Source organism: Rhipicephalus sanguineus, chromosome 6 (genome assembly GCF_013339695.2).
Source record: "Rhipicephalus sanguineus isolate Rsan-2018 chromosome 6, BIME_Rsan_1.4, whole genome shotgun sequence".
Classification (NCBI taxonomy): Eukaryota; Metazoa; Arthropoda; class Arachnida; order Ixodida; family Ixodidae; genus Rhipicephalus; species Rhipicephalus sanguineus.
Genome location: NC_051181.1, coordinates 146,966,339 through 146,990,031, shown reverse-complemented (window position 1 = coordinate 146,990,031; position 23,693 = coordinate 146,966,339). Strand labels below are relative to the sequence as shown.

The 23,693-nt window shown below is 43.6% G+C and overlaps 2 protein-coding genes across 5 annotated transcripts in view; one reads left to right on the top strand and one right to left on the bottom strand.

Moving 5' to 3' along the window:
* Window positions 1–2,085, top strand: part of LOC119396713 (protein dopey-1) — a 94,817-nt gene extending 92,732 nt beyond the window's left edge. For all 4 annotated transcript variants that reach the window (XM_049417191.1, XM_049417192.1, XM_049417193.1 and 1 more), the window contains one exon: window positions 386–2,085. In XM_049417191.1, coding sequence (XP_049273148.1) covers window positions 386–709 — 324 coding nt within the window. In that variant the 3' untranslated portion in view covers window positions 710–2,085. The remainder of the gene's footprint in view (window positions 1–385) is intronic.
* A 1,591-nt stretch (window positions 2,086–3,676) lies between these two features.
* Window positions 3,677–23,629, bottom strand: LOC119396714 (DDB1- and CUL4-associated factor 6). Its single transcript, XM_037664019.2, has 19 exons — window positions 23,164–23,629; window positions 22,872–22,933; window positions 21,437–21,529; window positions 21,278–21,355; window positions 20,953–21,171; window positions 19,659–19,794; window positions 18,888–19,048; window positions 17,254–17,316; window positions 16,496–16,595; window positions 15,418–15,681; window positions 12,506–12,716; window positions 10,841–11,076; window positions 10,145–10,241; window positions 8,933–9,031; window positions 8,220–8,376; window positions 6,780–6,936; window positions 6,079–6,167; window positions 4,866–4,974; window positions 3,677–4,038 (listed from the first exon to the last, which is right to left on the bottom strand). Exons 1-19 carry the CDS (start codon window positions 23,249–23,251, stop codon window positions 3,965–3,967), a joined length of 2,493 nt encoding a protein of 830 aa, XP_037519947.1. The 5' UTR covers window positions 23,252–23,629; the 3' UTR covers window positions 3,677–3,964.
* Between the last annotated feature and the right edge of the window lie 64 nt (window positions 23,630–23,693).

Below are 23,693 nucleotides of genomic sequence, written 5' to 3'. Positions count from 1 at the left end.
ACATCGATTTCTGATGGTTTCGGTACTCTCATTGAATGTTTGTTCTTTGTTTCCTCATTGACACAATGATTGCGTCATTGAGCTTGCCCTAAATTTTTCCTGGCCATGTATTGAAACGATGGATGTGGAAATTGTGTGGTGGTACACTAGAACAAGAAGACAGAAAGCAAAGGCCCAGCATTGGATGTGTCGAAGTTTATCACACTGAATGCTTCATTGTTCACACAAAGTACTCTAGGATGGTGAAAAGCTGCATTTAAACTTTTTTTCTATATTTGCAAGGGCGTACTTACTTTACATAAGATAGCTGTAATGTGCATCAGTTGCAATTTTTTTAGATTCTCGCAACATGCTAACTTGGTTGTCTTACTACTGTTGGTTACAGAATCCAAATAACGAGAACCTTCACTACAAAAACGGGCGACCGCTGCTCAGCCTGACCTCCATCAAGTCATTCTACGACCTCCAGGGTTTCTTCAACAGCCTCGTTAGTGGGTCTAACAACAATGTCGACGTTCATTGTGCCTTTGAGAACACTGCATCCAACGCTCGCTCCAGCGAGCTGTCAAAGTCTCGCTCGGCCCCCGAGCTTGCAACCATGGCACTGGGAACCCAAGTGCCGGCACCAGAAGACACGGTCTTTCAGACAACCCTTCAGTGCGTGGAGCACATCCTTGAACTCGATTTCCTGGAGCCGCGCCAGTCGTGACACAACCGCAGAAACGTTAATACTACGACGCGAGTTACTCACCTAGGTGAAGAGCATGCAGTTTTTCCTGTTTATTTTTTTTTCTTTTTAACTACTACTACTGCACCTAGCTTTCTCGGGTCCATGGATTGTAGGGCTTTCTTGGAGTTGCACATTAGCTAGTCAGACATTAGTTTCATGTCCCACTCAATTGCGTAAATTTTATACTGTAAATAACTATATGTATGTATCTTCGTTATTGAATGTGACAATGCCTCACAGTGGGATAACATGAACTGTGCCACATGCCACGGGGCATATTTTTTTATTGTCATTGATATGATGTACCAGTATGTTAAGTCGCAACACGACGTAATCTGTTCTGCCCGATTGTGATAATTGCGTATGTACTACTTTGCATCGGATAAAGCTTTGCGGCACTTGATGAGGCTTTGATGATGACTGGCTCTTGAGTACATCTAAACTTGACAGACAATGCAAAAGGGGGCTTGCTGATGGTGGGTAAAGCTCAGGAATTAACCAGTCGATAAACCTTTTCTCAATTAATTATTGACATTGCCTGTTTGTAAAATGTGTGTTACTAACAGCTAACTACGATGGAATGCCTTTACAACCACAAAGTGATGTGCCGCAGAATCGCATGGGTCGGTGCAAGCAGTGCAGCGAGATTTGTTTCGCCACAGTTTTCAGTTTGTGGTGTCCCTAACGTTTTAACTTGTTACATATGTACATGCAAAAGCTGTTGTGTGGCGAAGGAATTTTTATATGTTCTGCAACATTGCAGTTTCTTTTTTTTTTTTCATGTGGTTGAACTACATACATTTAAAAAAAAAAATCCAGAAACTGAGTCGTTTTTATTATTACAGTACGAATGTTATGGTGTCACCAGTTATGCAAGCAAAAAAATATATATATATACACCCAATGTTCTTTTGTTGACTGCATAGGTGGAAAATGTATATTTTGCTACGTTAAATATATTTGCCGAGATCCTGCAAAGTCAATCTGCCTTCTCCATCATTTCAATTTTTTGTGTTCACTGTTGCCATTGTGAGAATGTTTCAGCTTGGGACAAGCCTTGATTTTATTCAGACATATATGTTAAAAAAAGAAATAAAAAAAACTAGTGGTGCCTTGTGGTAACCACTGAAGTGATTTGATCGAATTTTTTGTTGAGAAGTAAATAGGAACTTCACTGGATGTTTTACTTATAAGCAAGAAGTTTTGTCCAAGGTTTTAACATTTTTCTTAATTAAGGACTTGCAAATGTTAGATTCATTAGAAATTGAGACATGAAGTTAAATGTTTCAATATGCCCAAAGTAGCATATCTAAACTTGACAATGCAAAGGGGGCTTACTGATGGTGGGTAAGGGTTGGGTGGGTGTCATTATCTGTAAGATATGAAGCAAAAAAAATGTTTACTACCGACTTGGTGGAAATAAATTCTTATCCAACACTTTTATAAATAAAATGGGTCATCTTGCTCTAGAACATGTGCTCTTATGTGTGGATATGGCCCTGGTCTCACTTGCCGAATTTTTAAATGGACACTAGAAAGATTTCTCGCTATATCCATGACTGACATTGCTTGGCAAAGTTATGGCTTGAAATCCTAAAATGAAACTTTGGCCTTCATTCTCTCTTCCGATAGTGGACATGTGGTGGTGAAATTAACAGTTGAGTTCCCAAATAATGATTTAGCAGTCTAAGTTTCTTTCACTTTAAACTTTTACATTCAACAAATGATACATTACTCATAGCACAACGCATTTTGTAAGCTATGCATCAATAGCTATGATAAACTCTGTACTGGCCAGCAGTGCTGCAATATTGCGTTTTTCACGACTTACCAGTGTTGACGACAGTGCCAACAGTTAGTTGTCTAGGGCTGTATGTTGCGTTTCTTATCATTCATCGTGCTGAGTGACCAGGGGCAAGAGAAACTGAGATTATAGTTATGAAATACTGGGTTATGCCATGAAATAAGGGAAAAGTTCCCAGAGTTAAAAAAGAAAAAGAGCCGTGGAACTTTGTACTGAAGTTTGTGAAGGGAGATGGGGCAGAGTGCCGGCATAAGTCAGACATGTGGTGCGTGGAATAAAGGAGTGTGTTTGGATGGCGTTGGCTGATCGTCAATTGTGACAAGTTTAATAAAACAAAAGGTGTAAGGTATGGCAAAACATGGGCCACGTTAGAAACTACCAAGAAAAATGAGGTTATGAATTCTTTTTTTCATGAAGTCATTCACGAAATGTGAAACAGGTGTTGAAAATTAACAATACTTAGCCGTTAATACAGTCATCTTCAGGCCAGTAGCGGTTTTAAATACCACTTCATCTTTTCATGGTCCGCCCCAAAAAATATATTTGAACACCTGTTCAAAGCTCCGCTTTGAGTACTGACACGAAAATGCTTTTTCCTTTGTTAGGTTGCTGTTGACCGTGGTTAAGTAGAATTTTGATTTCTCAATCACATACATTAACTGCATCATGTCTGAATGCAGCTCTCAAATTCGGAACTTTGCCCTTTCACGCTTCCTTGAATTGAAGTCCAGCCCTCTGCTGTCACTTGTCTGCAAATGTAAAGGGTTCCTCCCAATTTTGCTCCCTGTTCAACCAGTGAAGTGCTCGGGTCTTTGTTTTTGGAAGTGCAGTCACAATGTTACTGCACACGTTAACATATCTGCTATATTTGCAGTGTGACCAGCAACCTGCTCCACATTCAAAGCACCGTACTAGTTGGTGTGCATTTTGAACTGGTTGCATGAAAAGGCAAGTGGCGTTATAAGCACGGAGCCGCAATTACTGGTTCTATCCCTATCCACCAAATTTCACCCCCTACTCCTCGTTATGCTCGTTGCAATCGTGTGTTTGTTTCATGCCCTATAGATAATACACTGCAGTGAAGCGAAGCAAGTCAAAAACACACTAGACTGAAATGGGCAGGGAGGCCGCTCGACCACACACAATTTATTCATGCGCTTAAAACCTTGGTGACGTTGACCATTCTACAGCTTTCTATGGACATCTTATTTGCACATTCAACAGTGGCGACCTGGCAGGAACCACTTCCAATAAATAGTATAGGACTGCAGCAATGAGAAAAAAAATACTATATGCTGCTGCATGAAACACTGGGAAATTAAGCATGGCATGATTGAAACACTCGCACACATGAAAATAAATCTGTCTGGGCGGTAGACTAGGTAATAAAGATAAGCTTTGGAAATTAGAGTCGAAAAAGTGAGATTTCATCAGTGGTTGCTGCTGTCAGAGTCGTCTGTCCGAGCGTCTCGCACCAGCCGCCGCCAGCCCTGAATTCCAGAACCTGCATTTGCGTGAGAAGAGGTGAAAACTGTGGCCACAGCAAAAGAAAGCAAAAATTGACACTTGAGCTTCACCTTCAAGAGCAGAACGGAATAGCGTAATCAGGGCCCCGTTCACATCTCCTCCTCAATCACTAGCCTGGCTTTGCTTTACGGAAAACGCCTCAACCGTGCCGCAAGGGAATGAACGTCTGTGCGCATAAAATTGGCTGTTTCAAACCATCTTAGAATGCCTACTGCAAGTACAGTAGCGAAGTGGCCACTACACCATAAATACTCCATTTGCAAATTGGCGAACTACCCGCTACGCATCCGTAAGGCAACACACGCATCTGTGCAGCTGCACTTTGTTGATGCCCTTGCTGATAATGATGATTATGTGTGCGCTTTGTAATTGGTGGGCCTTTAAGCCAACCACTCGTGCAATTCACATGTTTTGACGCCTGGTACAATTCTGTGCTTCTCCCAAGCAATATTACATGCATTCAGGACGCTCCTCGCATTACGTGAAATTCGTATAGGGTTCTTTTTTTGAAACAGTTCCAAGCACGGGCATGGCTCTTTGGTAGAACGCTTGCTTGCCACGCAGAATTCCTGGGTTCAATTCCCACTCAAACCGAAGAGTTTTATTGTTTTTTATTTGAACCTTTCTGAAGTCTTCGCTCACAACCAACGACGTTGACACCAGAATTTCTGCAAAACGAGCTTGTTGACGCTATTACATTAAAATTAGTAAATAAGTGTGGGTATATATATGGCACTACTGTTCCCACGTCCACTACAAGTACCGCAGAGCCAAAGGCCAACCTAGACACATGACGACAGGTACCTGAAGATCGCAGATGGTTTAGTGATGCAAGCATACGAATCATGAAGGAAGCTGGCACAGTAATTGTGTCCTTGGTCTCTTCCAGCATCACCTCATTGCGTTTGATCATCTGTGGAAAATCCAGGAAAAGTTAGTGAAATGACTTCATGTACTACTTATGCGTGGGCATAGTAGCACTGGTTTAAATGTGATTTACGATACGTGCACATAAAGGAGAGATTTAAATGCATAGAAATTGGCAGCATAGGGTCCTTTGGCAGTAGTAAGAGCAGCTGGGTTTCCACTAACTGCTATTAAACAATGAAATACCTACATCAAGATTCAGAGGACATATTGATCATGTATTCACCAGAGGAATTGTCAAAGTGGAAGCCATTACAGGGACATTTATGTGAAACATTAATGTAGTTTACACAGATAAATTATTCTTTCAGAACTCCATTGTCATTCATTTTGCAATCACAGGATAATTATTAGAAGAATAAATGCATGTCAAAGTTTTATTTTTGAATTTCACACTAGCACTTTGGCATGTGAACATCGGTCTGATGTCACGAATTTTGAAGTCTTTTTGCGTAATTTGGCCACATTGGCTCAGGAAAATTTTCTGAAACTTACTATGTTGAGACTGTGTCCTCCAGTACACAATGTAAACATTTTTTACTGAAAAACTATAATGCAGGCCCTAGCAGACTCCACCAAAACCTATGAGATCACAACGAGCTGGTGCATCCGGTATTGTAAAATTGTAATATACTAACACAAGAAATAGTTTCTTTTCTTTAGTGTCCCTGTGTAAGTATGAGTCTTATATATTATCCGTAAAACGATATGTACATTCATGCAAGGATCCAAAACTATAGACCTACTATAATCTTCTAAAAAAAGAAACAGACCTTCTTTTTTGTACATTACCATGTGCTGCTTCAACGCACCATTCTCCAAAACTAAGAAAGCTCCACTTCACGTGGACAGACACCGAGGAATTGTTCTGCCCGATTTTTTGTTTTAACACCCAACTTATTAATAGTACCACAATGTTTACAATGATAAAAGCTTTTAAAAAAACGCCTTACTAGTACAGACAGATCTGGTATCACTAGAAGTGCAACTAGAAAAACCCCTAAACAGTGCCTTGAATACAGTACATACTATATTACTCGTGACTTTGGCCACAACTGTCACTATAATGAATGATCATTACTAAGCATACCTCTGCAGCCTTTTCAGCATCGAAGAACGGTTCTTCCCGAAGAGGAGCCCATATTTTGATGTCATAGTCTATCCCACTTGACGCCAAAACTGAAAAGCAAGCAAGCCAAAGAAGCTTAGAGGGCAGGCTGATTTTGCGGAATAACATATGTCGGCACACCTGAAGCTGTTATGTAAGTTATGGCATAATGGTGGTTGCACAAGTCTTCTTGCATACTTACAGCAGGCACTTCAAAAGGCAATTTCGAGGCTGAACTGCGATATTACCGCAATTAAATGAAATCTTGCATGGACTGATGGAACTGTGTTCCAAATGCTACAGATCTTTTGAGGTCCTGCTACATTGACTCTTATTCTAAACAAGCTACACATATTGCCTGGCCATCTGTGTACTAGAGACCTCCAAGGTACTATGAATAAAGAATTGGTATTGCATAGCTTGCTATTGCTATGACAATTAACGCTTCTACTGAAAATACAAACAGTGTATGGCACTCGTTTTCACTAGAACTATAAAGCAAGCAGTACTACCACTGCAAATGCAGGCACTACAAAAGTTTTAGTGCTAGTCATGCAGGTTTTGGCACCTTAGACAGTTCTATGATAGTTCTATGCACAAGAGACACTATGCAGATGCACACATCAGACACAGTTGCATCGACACTAATTACACTGTCTCATAACAATGATCAAGCAGCTAACCAGGGTCGAAAGGGTGTGGCTGCAAGCAATTCACAACATGGTGGTCTGCCTCCATGATCATGACCAGCTCGCAGGTTTCCTTGTGCCAGATAAAGATGTGCCCACAGTCAGAACCGCTCATCACAAACTCGTTGCCCCAGAAGGTGGCCTCTTTGATCTGCGAATTCACAAGACGGCAAAGGCACGAACACTGATAAGCATACGCTTCAAAGATTGCTACATAAACTCATCATCAATAAATCAATTAGTGATAAATATTAGGTGACCAAAGCCCACGCTTGCACAAGTGCTTCAAATATCGCAGAAGCATCGTCCATTAAGAATCGTAACCCATCAAGACACACATCCATCAAAAGTGTCTTGATGTCTGAGGTCGTTTCCTCTGTGTGTTGGAACCATAGGTCGGCAAACTCACTCATGAGTCGACTCACCCAGACCTGTGTTGGGTTGCGAGTTTGAGTGAGTCCGGGTGATTGATAATTCGGTGAGTTTGAGCCTTAGCGAGTCTGGCTGAGGAAAATTTTAGTGAGCCTGAGTCAGAGTGAGTCCGGTTGAGAAAAATATTAGTGAGTCCGAGTCCGAGTGAGCGCTAAGCACAAAATATATTTCTTGAGTGAGTCCGAGTGAGCTCCATTTGTTACTGCCAACCTATGGTCCCACCTACTCATGTTCACCATTACTACCAGCCTTATATAGACTTAAGTTTATACTCAAGTCTATCACATATATCTCAACACACTAGCGTTCATGCGCCATATCAATAGTATTTATTGATCACAGGTTGGGGGGGTAGGGGTGCCATGGCTTCCCCCGCAAACTCTTCTATGGGAAGTTCATGATATAAATACCTTGTGTGAGTTACCTATTTCATAAAAATGTCCTTAGTGAATTGAAACACTGATAGCTCGTACAAGACGGTACAACATCAAATGGCGTATCGTAAAGCACCAATTATGCGAGATACTGGTGTTGAAGAGAATTGACACCGTGATCGAAACAGCAAATTTTGCTAACAGACACATGAGTCCGCTCACTCAGACTCGGGTCAAGCCTTGACCAGAGTGAGTCGAGTGAGTGGCTTGACCCGAGTGAGGCTCACTCGGGTCAAGCCTTGACCCGAGTGATTCTAAGTGAGTCCGGCTGAGTAATGTGCTAGTGAGTTCGAGTCCGAGCGAGTCCAGTTGAGAAAAAGTTTTGTGAGTCTGAGTGAGTCCGGTTCAGGAAAATTTTGGTGAGTCTGAGTCCGAGTGAGCCCCCAGAGGAAAATACATTTCTTGAATGACTCTGAGTGAGCTCTAATTTTTTTGCCGACCTATGGTTGGAACACAAACTTACCTTGGTATAACTTTCCTTGGTGTAATTTACTTTTTGTTTTCCTGAGACGAATTCTTTTATACCAATTGTGAGGCTGTTTAACATTGCTCACGGTCAGGAGCTCACCATTGTCCTGGAGTTGCGGTGCCCAGTGTAACGCTTCCGTGCACGAGGGCCAGTCACAGTTCTCGTGAAAGACGGCTCCTCCACGCACTCTTTTTCAAGATGCAAATCTTCAGCCATAGCACGTAAAACACTGTCCGAGTCTGGCATTGTTGGCTGCCTGAAAAGACCAAGCAGTTTTGTGGAGTAAACAGCCGTCACTTTTTAAATACTGTTACATTTACCTACCAATACACATACACCTTCCAATATTTAAGATTTTAGAGTAAAATGTCCACTTTCGAGAGATTCCTAATACTGTTGCATTTACATCAAGAATATCGCAATCTTTTTTTTTTTGTATCCAGTTTAGGGCAAAGCTTATTTCAAGAGTACCAAGCAGAGTTGCTGACCAATTTTACAGACCTGTCATTTATTTGTATTTAACTACAACAGCATCAGCAAACTTCTCGAACTTGACAACTGAATTTTCAGCCAACGTTACATGAACATTTTATAACTGTCAAAAACATTTCTTTTTGTGGTTATGCTCATTCCTGGTGCAACTATGGAACAGAATGCTTGTTCACAGCTTGCATCAGCACAATTTCAGTATGTATTTTTCCAGAGTTTAAGTCTTTTCCGGCTTCGGCTGTCATAGTTTTTCAGTTTTACACCACTGCTAGTAGCACATTCACTTGTGGGTGAAGAAATAGCCAACAGGAAAGTAAGGTCACCTGGACACGGAATGCGCTCTGCTGCTCGCAGGCGAAGTGCTGTTGCCTGTTGGCTGTGGACTAGCCTCCGAAGGTGCTCGTGGTGGCGTTGCAGATTGTCTGCAGAACAAACAATAGAAGTGAAAAAGTTTGGCAGCAGATAGATGCTCTGTAGTACGCTGAAACCCCAGAGAAAAGATGAGCAAACTGCGACAAGGTCGATCCTATTCTACATTCCTCTGTGTTAAAGGGGTCATGAAGCACCCCTTGGGCTGATTGAAAAAACACATCCTGCGGAAAGCTGACACGGCTATGAACTGCTCTGCCAAATATTACAGTCGTGCGCGCCGCGTAATGGCCACAAGCGGAGCGCGAGGTTGCCGTTTCCCCAGGCACCCTCTTTTCAAACAGAGGCCGGTTCTCACTCTCGTCGGTGGGCGGGGCGTCTGTCCGCTGTACATCGCAAGAGACATAGCATGCTTATTGGCTGATAGCCAACGTAAATCGAGAGCGGCGTTCGGATCAGATGCGCTTCTTGCCGCGGGGTGCCGCCACTTGCCGGCGCCGCACTCGCGCAAGCGAATCACAGCGGGAGAGCGATCGCGTTTCATGACGCGCGCTGGCGTAACTCCTTTCCCCCATGCCATCCCTCCCTGTCTAGCTTCCAGTGCGCTCGTCGGCACGAGAAAAGAGAGAAAGCGCTGGGAGCGTGCGCCAAACCCCCGTAACTCCGCTGATTCTTGACGGATTCGAGAAATTTTTGCGGCAATCGATTCGGGAGGCAGTACACTCCGATACTGAGGCCATTAGATCATTACTTGGAAAAGTGGTTCATGACCCCTTTAAGCATTGAAGTATGCACAGCTGTCCTGAAGTGCAGTCTTGGGATTACTTTTGTTTGTGGTCTGGCATGGTCCATAGCCTTGTTAGGGGCGGAAGCATTTGTCTGCTAGTCTACAGCTGAACCCCTTTATGCGCCGAGCAGCAGTTCCTGTCCCTTATATGAGGTGTCTCTTATAAGCAGGGTACCATGTTTGCATTTTCCTATCAACCCCTATTTCAATGAAGGCGCACTGGTGTCTTATACCCAATTGTCTGTTACATCAGTGTCTCTATAAGGGGTCCAACTGTATTATCACGACCAGAGGCGTAGCTTTCCTATCTTCTGGTGAAGGAGGAAATAAATCCAGTTTTGTGAAAGGAAATTAACAGATTTTGATAGCAAAGACTCACCTCCTCCAATGAAAGGCAGAATCATCATTCAGGTTTGTATTTTCATCTTCACTCGTGTTATCAGCACTGGCATCCCTCACCGCTGCTGATGTAGCTCCTAAATGGAGGAGTACAGCCTCATGTTAGAATTCAACTCCATATCAGTAGCCAGACCGGACAAAGTAGTAAATGTTAATTGTCTTAGACACAATGTCTACTCTATGACTAAATGCATGCAAATCAAGTACTGTCAAACCACTGTTATTTATTTGCATTTGATAGTGTTTGCTTTGATATTGTCTAAGCAAACAATATCAAAGCATATCAAATACTCATCAACACTGGTACCGACAGTGATACCACAATACTATAAACACAATACTTTCTGGGTGCAACTGTATAACGTATTCATTTAGTACAGCCAAGCTTCAATATAACTAACACTACTGATATTATGAATTACTGTATATAACAAAGATAATATAAAATTCATTCAGTTTGCTCCTTGATCGCATATACACAGCTTTGCAAGGTACCTAAGTAAGCGCACAATAGGCTGCACGCTGAATTACACAACTGCAAAGTGCATAATCAGAAGACATGTTCAGTTAATTCTGTTTAATTATAAAGCCTGCATGATTAAGTTTCACTGTGTTTAGTTATGCACGATCTTTAAGGCCACAAGATGGTGATAAACAATGCTAACGGTGCATTCACCTCTGTCTCTGGACGGAGACGAGAGATCATCCAACAGTGCACAGTCTTTTCCATTCTCCCCAGCCGGAGATATGTTCTCCGCTGCTGACTGGAAGCACTCGTTCTCAGAGATGCTCTCCACCGAGTCCTGGAACGCAGCATCGTCGTCATCGTCAGACTGGTTTGGCGAGCGCCGAAGCCCTGCCGCTAGGACTGGCTGTGAGGCACTCTTTGAGCTGTCCTGCCTGACACTGCCACTGCAACAGGAAAAAAGGATATGCTGTAAGTGAAAACTAGAATTTGTCTCTCTTGAAACTTACTAGACATCAGCCATCAAACATTCAGGAACATAATTTCCACAGAAAACCTGAATTTCCATACAGCTTAAAAGTAACCGATCAGTAATGCGCAGCACCACAGTTGTGATGAAAAATTCGTAAACAGGGATTGCGCTGCAGCCGACATTTCGACAAGCGGACTTGTTTTCTTCAAGGCTGCAACTTGAAGGAGTTGCAGACAAGTTGCAGCCTTGAAGAATTAAAGTCCTCTTGTCGGGGAAACGTCAGCTCCAGCACAATCCCTGTTTACGAATTTTTCATCACAAGCTTTCATCTTCCCATGACCCCTGCCTTTTTTTTGCAGCACCATACTTGTCACACAAAGCATGGTACTATACTCGCGGACAACTTTTCTTGGCAATGAAGGGAAGGCTACGGGGGCGGAGCTACTGCACATGTACTGCTCCGCGAAGTAGTCCGGTTCGGCGCGCGTTTCGAATTTAGTTTTGGTTTGTGAACCTTCCGTACTTCCTGTGATGGCCATTTGATTATTCGAGCGGCCATCACAGGCTTACACAGACATTTGTTAGTGAACTTCATTACAAGCTCCCTCGGCGAGTCATCGGGAAAGCTGGAGGGTGACGAGCGCTCACCTGAAGACGAAGACGCCATTTTGACTGTGAGGTGCACGTAAAAGGTGGGACGTTTTCACAGGTGCAAAAACGTGAAATTACACTGCATAAAGCAAAACAAATATAAATATCTCCTTGGTGCGCGCTGACCCTCTCTTCAAACAGCGCCCCGTAAAAAATAAAGCAATGTTGTTTTCTTTATTCTCACGCAGAAAACACGGACGCAATTGTGGGACTATAATCTTCAGCGGTAGCACACGCGTAGTTCGGCTCTCTAGCTTTCCCTTCATTGCCAAGAAAAGTTGTCCGCGAGTATAGATGCACATCGAGACTATATGCATTTGAAAGTGTGTGCGCACAGTAAATTGTCTTAACTAAGATCTTGCCTGAACATCGAATTCATGCCCTGTAAACATGGAGGGAGTCTATTCCACTAATTCGGCTATTAGGGCAAACCTAGTCGCAACGACAAGTAGCTAGAGAACATTTCATATATACTATTCCTCTATGTAGTCTATTTAGCGCTCCGTTAAATATTCCACTTTGTAGATAATTTAATACAGCAGGATACCACATTCAGCACAGTTGGCAACTACACACCATCGAACAAGAAAGGCAGATTTTAAGGCAGGGGACAAACCATAGTGAAGCTGTCGGTGCTCGGAACGTCTTGCCTCTTTCTGCCAAAATCCTCAAGCCTTTGCGCTGAAGTTGCAGTGCATTCCTTACCGATGTATCCACTAACATATAGTTATTTGTTTGCAGGAGAAACCAACCTGCTGCATGCTGGGCAAGCATCTCCAAGTTGCTTTGGTTGCTTCGTGTTGTCAGATGACGCCTGACCAGAGGTGCTCGCACTTGGCTGAGACAAATCCAGTGCCACCACATTCGACGATGAGCCCTGCGTCGCAGCTTCTTGTTCTCTCTCTGCATTTTCTCGCTGAGCAGCTCTGCTTGCCATTTTCTCCCGGACACGTTGCCTGATGGCTGCAAATGTGGCAATGCAAAATGAACAAACTAGGTGAGTTTCCACTTGTTTCTGCTATGATCAGTCTGTTTTCAACCTGTACTGCTGTATCAACGTTCATAGAACCAGGTAAGTTGCAAAACTCCCCGCGTCAGCCAACCCGTCGTGCGGCGCCGAGGCAGCTTCCGGTTTGGTGGCGCTGGCGGCGCAACAAGCTTCCGCTAGCAGACGAAATCATAGTCTGCGTGGCAAGACGCCGGGGCAGCCGTTCAGAAAGGGCTCCGTTGTTTACGCTCCGACTGTATATTATCGAGATTTTTCGTTGCGCTGTCGCTGCAACTTAAAACTGAGTAATATTTAGCAGCAGTAGACAAAGTCACTAAAGCTTTGACTTTCTAGACTGTCCACGGTAACTCATGCTTGATGACATAACTTGCGAGTCTGTCCATTACAGAAATTAACTATATGGCGCATTCCCGTAGCGTAATTATTTAGATAAAGTGGATACTTGGGCGTGTTGGTACTTATTTCTTTTCCTTGTGGACTGTGCAGGTATTGCGCGATGTCAATGAATAAATATTTGTTGTAAGTCAGCGCTGTTTGTTTGTGTAATCCTTTTTCTGGTGCTCCGTCTTTCTTTTTTTCGCTGTTTTCTTTCCGATAATTCTTCACTATAACTTTTTTAAGTAAGGAGTGTTCACTTTGTACCGCGGCTGTCGTTACTTGCAATTATGGAGTGGTAAAATTGCCGTGTGTGCACTGCACGCCACAATTTCAGTCCTGCTACAGAAAGAAAAATTGTATTTATTTCACGCACGCAATGCAGAGAAACAACTTTTCCGATATTACATGTATGGTGTGATGCCAGGGGCGGCGCCAGTGGGGGGTTTGGGGGGGCTCCAGCCCCTCCAAAATTTCCGCCTGCCCCCCCCCCCCCCCCCCTTGCCCCCCCAAGAGCAAGCATAGTCAAAATACAATGCATATGTTCCCAGCCTCTCTGGCCCCCCTGAAGGAACCCACTTGTCGTGGGTGCCCCCCCAGTAAAAAAATCCTGGCGCCGCCCCTGTGTGATGCCCACAAACGGCACAACTTATTTAGTCTCAGGTATTAAACTTTATCAAAACAGCTCTAGTTAACTTTAAAAAAAATTATTTTCAGCACAATTTTTAGACTCACTCAAATCAAGGCAATTTCCGGAATATCTTTGGGGCGCATCCTTCGATGGTCGAGTCTCCTTTCCGCTGACGATTTCAACCTTAATTCTTACCATTGACCATGTGAGTAAAAGTCTTCAGGATGTCTTCCTCATGAAAGTGCATATCACATACACGTGATACGTCGGACAGTTTCTTGTCCTCACGAGGAATAGCGCGATCCCACGCCGCTCGCTAGTCAGGGTCACTCGGGGCATAAAGAGGTTACCAATTACGTCTCGGATTTCACGGGACTGTCCCAACTTTTCATACAGCGTCGCGAGCCTTCCCGGTCGGGACAGCTATATGTTCCGAGTTTATTCCGGACCGTCCAATTAGAAATTTTTATGTGATCCAACGCACGCCCGACAACGCGCGTCACGCTCCAGAACACGAAGTTCTCACGAATAGCATGCACGAAGCAATGTTGCGGTGGCTAGCGGTGGCTGTGAAGGGCTTTAGTTACTTTAACTGAACTTCTGGGCGAAGCGCGACAACTTTTACGGGTACATTCTCCAGCAAGAGGAAGTGTTGCGAACAGCACGTAGCCAGCTGAAGAGGCAGAAACAATAAAGAAACAATGACCCCCGTCCCGACTCCCTTCATTGAAGAGTTGATAACCCTAGGCACTAAAGAAAGGCGTCTCAGATTTCCTGTAACCGCTCGTACAGCTGAGAACACAGCATATGTCGGCATGGTGAAGACACGCACATCCGAAGCACAATAGAAAGCGCGAAACTGTTCACGCAGAAAGCAGCCTCCACGGATACTGACACGCCGCAACGCCGGCTGAAGAGAGTGGAGTGAATCCTGTTGCGACAGCAGCGCCACATCTGTCGCTGATGGCGGCGGCACCGCGCAACATCGCTCAGTTTTGCAACTGACCTGGTTCTATAAACGTTGTGCTGTATAGTCTTCAACAATGTTTTCAGATTTCTTTCACAGTAAGCATACGCAAATGGAAGCACTTCCTCTCGCTCTGCGGTATAGACCGGAATTTTCATCGCTTGCAGGGAGCAGCCATCTTTGATGGGGGGCTGCGGGTCATGTGGAAAGGACGACCACAATAGCATCCAGCCTGTCCTTATCGCATGTTGGCCACCACTTTTCGCTTGTCATCAGTCGTGACGCAACCGAACCCATAGCGCCTACGCTGGCCGCACCGCCAGATGATGACTGGGTTCAAGATTAGGTATGCATGCTTGCTCAAAATGTGTGTGCGAGAGTAAAAATAATCTGGTCCATACAGCCTTTGTCAAAGCAAATGAAGTTACTAGGAGCATGAATGTTGCCAAGTCATGGTTGCGTTATGTTGAAGCTGTGGTGTTCCCACAGCTATAAAAATGCGCAACATGCAGAGAGCAGTTCGCCTCCCTTTTACAATCATTAGAGCAGTCTGTATGCAACAAGAGATCGCCTACACCTTCTGGAGTCAGCAGCGGTCATGCACACAGCAACTTCAAGTCTTTCAACAAAGGCCATGCATCTGAAAGACAATGGTCTCAGTAAGACAGTATGCAATGCTCACCTCGGGCAAGTCTCACGCTTCGCGAATGCCTAGCCACTGTGGCTTCAATGTCTTCGTCAGTGGAGCTGTCGCCTCCACTATGCCCAGGTGATGCTGAAGATGAAGATGAGAGTGATGAAGCGAGAAAGGTGCCCGCGTGAGGCCTGTTCGGTGCGCCTGCTGCTCTGCCGGCTCCGGTGGATGAGTTGAACATGCGCGTCAGGACGTCAGACATGCGCTGCATCAAGCTCGCATGCAGCGAGCGTGGCTGTTGTTCGCCGAGTGCTGAAACACAAACGTAAAAAAGTAATATCAAAATCGATAATAATGCTGTGGTTGACAGCTCTTGGTGCATTTTGATAAGAACACTTTAAGTGGAAACAGCTTCAAGCTACAGCACCTACACGTCATTCTCAAGGCCTTGAACGACTGTTCATCAGTGTTTCTGTACAGTGTTGTTGTAGCTCAGATGTAAGTACAGACATCAATGACCAGCATTTTGTATACTATCTCCTTAGATGCACTGATGCTGTTTCAGGTCTTTTAAAAAGTGCCCGTAAATGCTGTGTACTGGTGAAAACTACAGAACTAGATTATAACAAAAGCATGAATCTTCTTGCTTGCACTATAATTGCCTGCACTGTCTTCCACAACACCAACACACCTCCAATATCAAAAGATGGCACTGCTGCATCTATTCAGTCAACTGAAAAAGAATTTTTGTTGTTTAAAATTATGTACGATTTAGCAAAACCACCAATTGCGTGAAAAAATGTAGCGATACTTACTACGACGAGACTGCACAAATTGCCCTGCGGAACTTAAAAAAAGAGAATAGTTTTTTCATCTTTAGAAGAAGCGCAACAAAATTCATCTTAGTAAGTCAACAGCACAAAGGCCGACAAGAATGTAAATGGGACAAATGAAGAATCAAATTCGGCCAATCAGCCACTCTACTTTATTAAAGTTCTGCCTTTAGAGCAGAGAAGAGGCATGTAAATACTAATGCACACTATCATGCTCTCGTCATACAAACCTTGATGGAAATAAGAAAGAAATAGTGGATATTGGCTAGGAGAGGAGAGCATGAAGAACTCACCCCTCATTTCACACTCGGGCCTAGCATTGGGTCCAGTGTCTGACCAGTCTCCACGAACCCGAAGACGCTTCATCGAGACGTGACATTCCTTCTGCTTGGCCTGAAAATACATTACGTACAAAAGTACCCAATCAGCAAATTAAAAAAAAGTAGGCAAAGTTTTCTAAATGCAAACTTTCTCACACAAGTGGCTGAAGAATCTAAACATTCTCACCGTAAGATTCGCTTCAAACGGCCACAGTTAAGCATGACAGCGTGAATTCGTGTTTTAACAAATATTTTTCACTAAGAGTAGGACAATAGGCACAATGTTTACTAGAAGTCCAGGGCTGATAAAATATGGCTGGAGATTGTATTTCTCGATATCTCACTTTGCTTTTACCAGCTTTAACGCACACTCGCTGTTTATGTGGTTTCCTGAACTAAATTGGTAGTCTCTGTCAGCTGCTTTTTTTTTTTTACGTGCACGTGTGCATACAAAGAGGAATCAGGTTGTGAATTCTTTCTTGCATTATCGACACATTTTTATTTTCTGACCTTCTCACACGCATTTACGCATAGGTCCGCTGACACAACATGGGGTAACATGAGATCACTGGAAGGCTTCTTCATTCTGCGGTAGCCAGAGTTATCGTGATCGTAGTGAGTGCCGAGTGACTTCCCGATATTGGGACCGCCAGTCTCTTTGATCACTTGTCAGATCCAGACCCTTTAACCACTACAGTACACAATTATAAAATCGCTTGCAAGCACATTACCTCTGAGGCACTGCAGTTCCTTCCATCTGCACTGTATGACTTTGGTTCCTCTTGCACGCTTCCCTGTATGGGAGACAAGCAAAAGACAATTGCAGGGTACCAACAATGGAAGGACACAAGAATGGTGCAAACAACCTAATGTGTCATTGCAACAAGATGTCTTGATGCCACAGACAAGACATATTCTTTGCTGCAATATAGACATCCAGCCAGGGCCGTACCCAAGAATTTTTTGGGGGGGGTGTTTGTGTGTAGAACAGCTAACTTTGGCAACTGGTGGTCGCTGTGAGGGTGTGCGAGTATTTTAGTGTCACCCGAAAGTTAAAGCATCTAAAAATTTTGGGGGGTGTCAGAACCCCCTCAACCCCCCCTTAGTTACGGCCCTGCATCCAGCCTAGATAAAAATGTGAAAATGGAGCAGTGTGCACTTAAATACGGGGCAAAAGAAAAACGGTTGAATAACCTAGTTTAAGGCAGTGAGTCTAAGAAAAAAGAAAGCTTATTGTCCATTCGATTCACCTGCACCATTTGAACCAGTTCACGAGGAGCTGCACCATTTTATTTCACACTATTCGTTTCAAAAGGTGTAGGTCTGGTTCACAATTTTCGTGCACCCGCTCTGCTGACAGCGTCGGCTTGTGCAAATATGTGTGTGCGAAGCAGAGAACAGTAAACTCAAACCTCATTATAACAAAGTCACATCTGGCACGAAAATAACTTCGTTATATCCAAAAATTCGTTGTAAACATTTATTTGTAACACTGTAGCAATGACAAGACTATTCTTCATTTAATTCGTTATATCCATGTTCGTTATATCGAGGTTTGAGTGTAAATAACAGCACAAGCATACGGGCACCGTCTGAACCTCGGTTACGTGCATTCACTGAGTTTACACAGGTGTTTTAATGCCTCAGAAGTCACATAAGGTTCGCGACTCATCAAGACGTTCCATTTTATGGAGCACATCTAAGCCAACAAGTCTTGTAAGGCCTTCACCGTAACAGTACCTCACCATTCATTGCTAGCGTCGCACCGAGCCTGCACCACTGAACTCATGCTGCACTCAACTTCTCTTGCCCTGCACCGAACCGGTTCAGATTGGTGCAGATAAATCGTATGTACACCTCTCGTGTGGTGTCAAGTACTGTGCTACTCAGGCCAGACACACAGATAGAGTCGCAGTCTGCGGTACTTTCAAATGCTAAAATGAATAACTTGGTAACTCCTTAACAAAAATTTCATGCAGGCAGAAGATACATGCTGTTTGCAACAGATAAAAGAATTAAGTTTGCCATGATTATAAAGTGATGTCACTATAACTGTGATAGCAATGTATTTTAGGTCTCAGAGTGAAGGTTGTGGACAAGAAGTCTGTACACTATCGTGCAGTGCTACACCTAACCCGAGTCGATCTACCCAAGATAACGCAACTCCATGATGCAACTTGGATTTTCTTGTTTCCTTATTATACTCACTGCAAATCTACGATATTGTATACAGCACACTTTTTTTAAGATGGGTTCTTGCTCTCACAGTTGCAACTGTGTAAAGAGAGGTGGTGGTATAATTTTAAAACACATACAAATGAGATGCCGATTTTGCACAAGTCAATTTACTATGTGCACTACATACCACTGCATCAAACAGGTAGATGTAGTCTGATGAGTAGCTGACCAGCATCTCTTGCCCATTGGCACTATATGTCAGTGAAGTGATTCGGTGACTTCGGCCCTCAAACTCGGGAACAGTCAGCCGTGATGTCATGGCATCCATGCTGTTGCTCATGAAGTTACCTGGCAGGGAAAGGACAGCTCAGCTTAGTGACACAGAAGTGAGCAACAACTTATTACAACCCACAGGCCAAAGGATCTATGCACCAAGTAACCTGTGTAACAGCTGTGATTACTGTCATCAAAATTACTGTCAGCAAAAATAACAGTTGTGTTATTAGAAAGTTCTGGCTTATTTGTGTACATAATTAGCATGCAGGGAATGTTATGTCACCAAAGACATAAACATGGGCAGCCACGTTAGCGCTACCTCGTAGCACTGGGTTGAAACTGGAGGGAGCAAACATACTACTGCAGTAACTGACCACATGTTAATGTAAATTGCCGGTATCAATGTAATGGACAACACGCAATCTCCCTTGTTTATACTGCTTCTACGAGATCACTCTTGTAAAATGGAAACGTTTCATGCGTTTTTAGGCAAAGCATCACAAGATGTTACTGCCAGCTTTGTCACTGCTGTTTACGTTTATCGCAACCCTATATTTTCATAAAGAGTGGACAAGCTGAAGCTATAAACTGCCGTGATTTAATACTCCACAGATACGGATATTCACAACTGATCTTTTCTAAATGCAAAAAATAACATTGTTAACAAGGGCCAGGCACTTACCAGTTGCTCGTGTCCCCAACATGCGCCGATCAAAGACCCTGACAGCCGAATCTGAGCACCCAACAGCTAAGTAGTATGGGGTCAGTGGATTCACGGCTATTGAAGTGATGGCGCGATGGCAGTTTATCAGGACATCCTATAAAACACGAAACAAAAGTGCAAGAATTCAAAATGTCCTGTTTTTCCGCCTACAGATCCTTTCTAGATCAGTCAGATTTGTTAATGTGCGGACTTGCAGCCAATACAAAATATACAGGTGGCTCAAGCTACACTCAAATCAGAAGAGATCAGAGGCCTTAATATTAATTATAAAAAGGCATAATGAAAGGATGTAATGCACTAAATCATAGACAATGCTATTGCATAACACATAAGAACATGCCTACACAAAGCATATCTCTGTTCCCAATCTATGCAATGCCACATATTATCAGGTTACATAAAAAATGCAGGTTAACGACTTATAGAGAGGATTGCTCACCAGGCAGTAAAATGTCTCAAAGCAAATGTCAGTGGATAATTACTTTATAATTACACTATGAGTTAATTCTATAAATTACTGCAAGTGCTCCTTGAATGGAATCTCTGGTTGCTAAATCATCCACACTGTAACTTAACTGTAACACCAATCAATATGCATAAGCATATCAAAAGTGCCGCAGGATTCCAGACTTTTTTAGGCGCCTGTCTTCCTGCCGCTACAAGTTTCAGCACACAGTTGCGATCAACTAAATTTTTATCCTCTGTGGAGCGTAAGTAAACAGCAAAATTTTGCTTATTTGAACATCACATTCTTATCAGAAGAAGCATAGTAAGATTTCTTTGCCAGCCCTTGCTTAGTTGATAGGCTTTAAATTATTTCATACCATCATTGAGAAGTTGCAAAATGTCAAGCAAGCCAGGTTGAAAGGCAACACGTCGGCAACACTGCCTTCATTAAAGATGTGTTGCTCTGAGCTGTTCCTACAGTCTACAAATACAGAAAGGAACACACTTCACAGCTTCTGAAGGTCTCGAAATCATTGGCTTACAAGAAAATTTTAACTGGACAAATGTGGATAAGTATAGACTTCAAGTGACCAACAGTGGCCAAACAAGGTATGTGTCTGCAACACTGTGACAAGGTTAGGCCCACAAAGACCTCCTTGTCAAACACCTTGTTTTAGCATTGTTAGCTGCAAGTAAGTCACTGTTTAACAGTGTTTCCATGCAGTCATTTGGCAGGGTTAAAAATTTACAGGCAACAACAAATAAACATGTTCATGTATGCAAGACATCTCTGCACAACGCTAACCTCAGAACAGTCGTCAGCGGAGCAGCTGGTCTTGGTGCGCAGGTCGAACCATCGCACCGTGCCATCTTCACCGCACGAGAGGAAGCTGTGTGGGTCATTTGGAACCGTGGCAATCTCGTACGCTGTGCCAAAATGGCAGTTGAACAGGTTTCGCAGGCTCGTCTCGGGACGCTCCACATCTGAGAAAAGTATGGCGCCATCTCCCGAGCAGGAAACCACCTGCAATGGAGAGCACAACCACATTTAAGACGTTTGTCATTTCGCTGCAGCTCAAGACAGATTTCTTACCCAGCTGATAAGCAAAACAATAAATGACGGTACTCACCAGACGATCTCCAGAGCTTGGAAGGAACTTGGCACTGAAGATGTTTGCTGTGTGGCCAGTTCTAATCTGTGCCAGGATCTGCATACACAGTGGGAAACTCATTCAGCTATCATTACAAACATTACCCATCGAGGGTTATCCTGCACTGATATGACATACCACATGTGTGTGTGCATTCGTGATGCAGAGATGCTGATCGTCAGAGCCAGACAGCAGATATGTGCCCGCATCGTTCCAGCATATGGTGTTCACCTGCGTAACACGATTTTCAGAAGCGAACCAAGAAATGCAAGAGCATTTGAAGGTAGCCTCTAATACATTTGGGACGCCGTGCATCCTGCGCGTCATGACTGAAGTGTGAGTAACGCTTGCAATCAGAGGCAGTGAAAATTTTTTGGCTCCATTACTTTTTTGCAGAGATATTGTTTTCACAGGGAAAGTACATCCTCACAGCCACACAAAAGCAGTAAACACTGTGACCCACCAATAAACATTCCACGACAAACATCCTCAAGGAAGGAAACTGGCATTAAGAGTGAAGTAAGATGTGCCGCAACAATGGCCTGCACATTCAGCTCGTCTTGTGTGCACCCTAAGACAAGTTTTAACATACTACTCTTTTTTTTTTTAATTTTCTGCACAGGGCAAGGCCAAACTGCAAAGCTTACAGCAGCTGTAGAGATCTGCATTAGCTAACATTTGCCATGATGACTTTCACAAGCAAATGCATTTATGAAGAGACGGATCTAGCAGCAAGGCTACTTGGGCAACATGTATCACGGACTTCGTCTGAACAACGATGCAGTAGATGCAACCTTTGTATGTTGAAAACGTGCTCTTGAGAATGAATGCTGTCTGATTATATGAGGAGTCTAATATTTGCTGGGTACTGCACTGCTTTGTCCTAAACAGATCGGACAACTGAGCAACTATGTTTATTCAAACATTGCGGTGCAAATCGCATTAACAGCATGGAACGTGACAATGAGAAGCCACTTGTACATATGCATTCCTTGAAGTAGGTAGCACTTATTTAAATTTAATAGGAGCTAGAAACAAAGTCACACATATTGCATTATTGAAACACTTGCATTAAACACGACAAAACAACTTGAGAACAAATATTTGTCATATATATATATGTGTGTCATGCAAATACATATAGAATGTACCAGCTATAACAATTTCACATAAACAGTCTGTTGTCCAGGTAATAAAATATATGTATATTAAATAGGTATGTAAAGGCATATGCACAATAAGACAATGCATTTCTGTCACACATCGTGTATTGCATATAATTACGCAATTTGGCTCCTAGCCAACGCGCACACCGTTACTATTACAACAGCTCTGTGCAACGTATACAACAATGTGCAGCGTACAACAGTTTAATTGCTGCGATATGTAAAATAGCCTGCTCCATACGCACAACATATATAATGCTCAGTATCGCAGGTGCATGCAATGTAAAGCGAATGTCACACGTGCAGCGCTGAAGCAAGCACAGTCGCGGGCTTTTTAGTACTACATCCATTCGCAACAGTGAAATAAAACGAGAGAGGAGCCAACAAAAGAAGCGCGCCGCACTTACACAGCCGTTGTGCACAGGAAGTTTGACTTCAAGGCGCAGTTTTTGTACGAAGGACAAGCTGCCTGGAAGAAGATAAAAGAACAGAGGTGAATTGGAAGAAATGGCAAATTATAAGAAACCAGCGCGGCGGCCAGCTGCACCTAGATGGTGTAAATTATTGGGCGAGGTTTATTTTTAGAGATGCCCCTTGACGCGCACATCCGTGCGGTCTGTTGGCGGCCTCCAAAGGCCCTGCCACAACACGAGAGCATTTCACGTCGTCAACGCTGAAATAAACGCACGGCGTACGCACCTTTAGCGGCGTCAAATAGCTGGTACGGTGTCGAGTACCCATAGTGGAATCCTTCGCTTTTCCAAAATAGGCCTTTCCTATTGAACATCGCGATGCGTACGGTCGTTACCTCCGTCGAGAAACAATCATTTCACTTTGACAATTACCGCAGGCGTGCGTGGAGAAGCGCTCTGACGCGCGGCTATGATATCAACAAACGGATCATCGCCTCTTGTTTCACTCCACCGACCAGTTTTCTGCTTCGGATGGACACGGCCACAACAGCAGCGAGCGGAGAGTGGGCGAAGTGATCAGCGAGCGGTAGAAGCTACATATTGGCGACGCTAGGCCCACGTAAACGCCGAAAAATAGTTAGCACTGGTCGAGAGACGTTAACGACAGCGTTAACTGCGTCGTTATGAGTTGCTGCGACGAAATACTCGAGAGGCCGTTCGCTCAACTTGCGGCTCTAAATAACCATCGCACCAATAAATGACAATTTCGATTTCGGTTTCGCCAGTGCGGCTCTTGTCACTGGCCGCCTGTCGGCA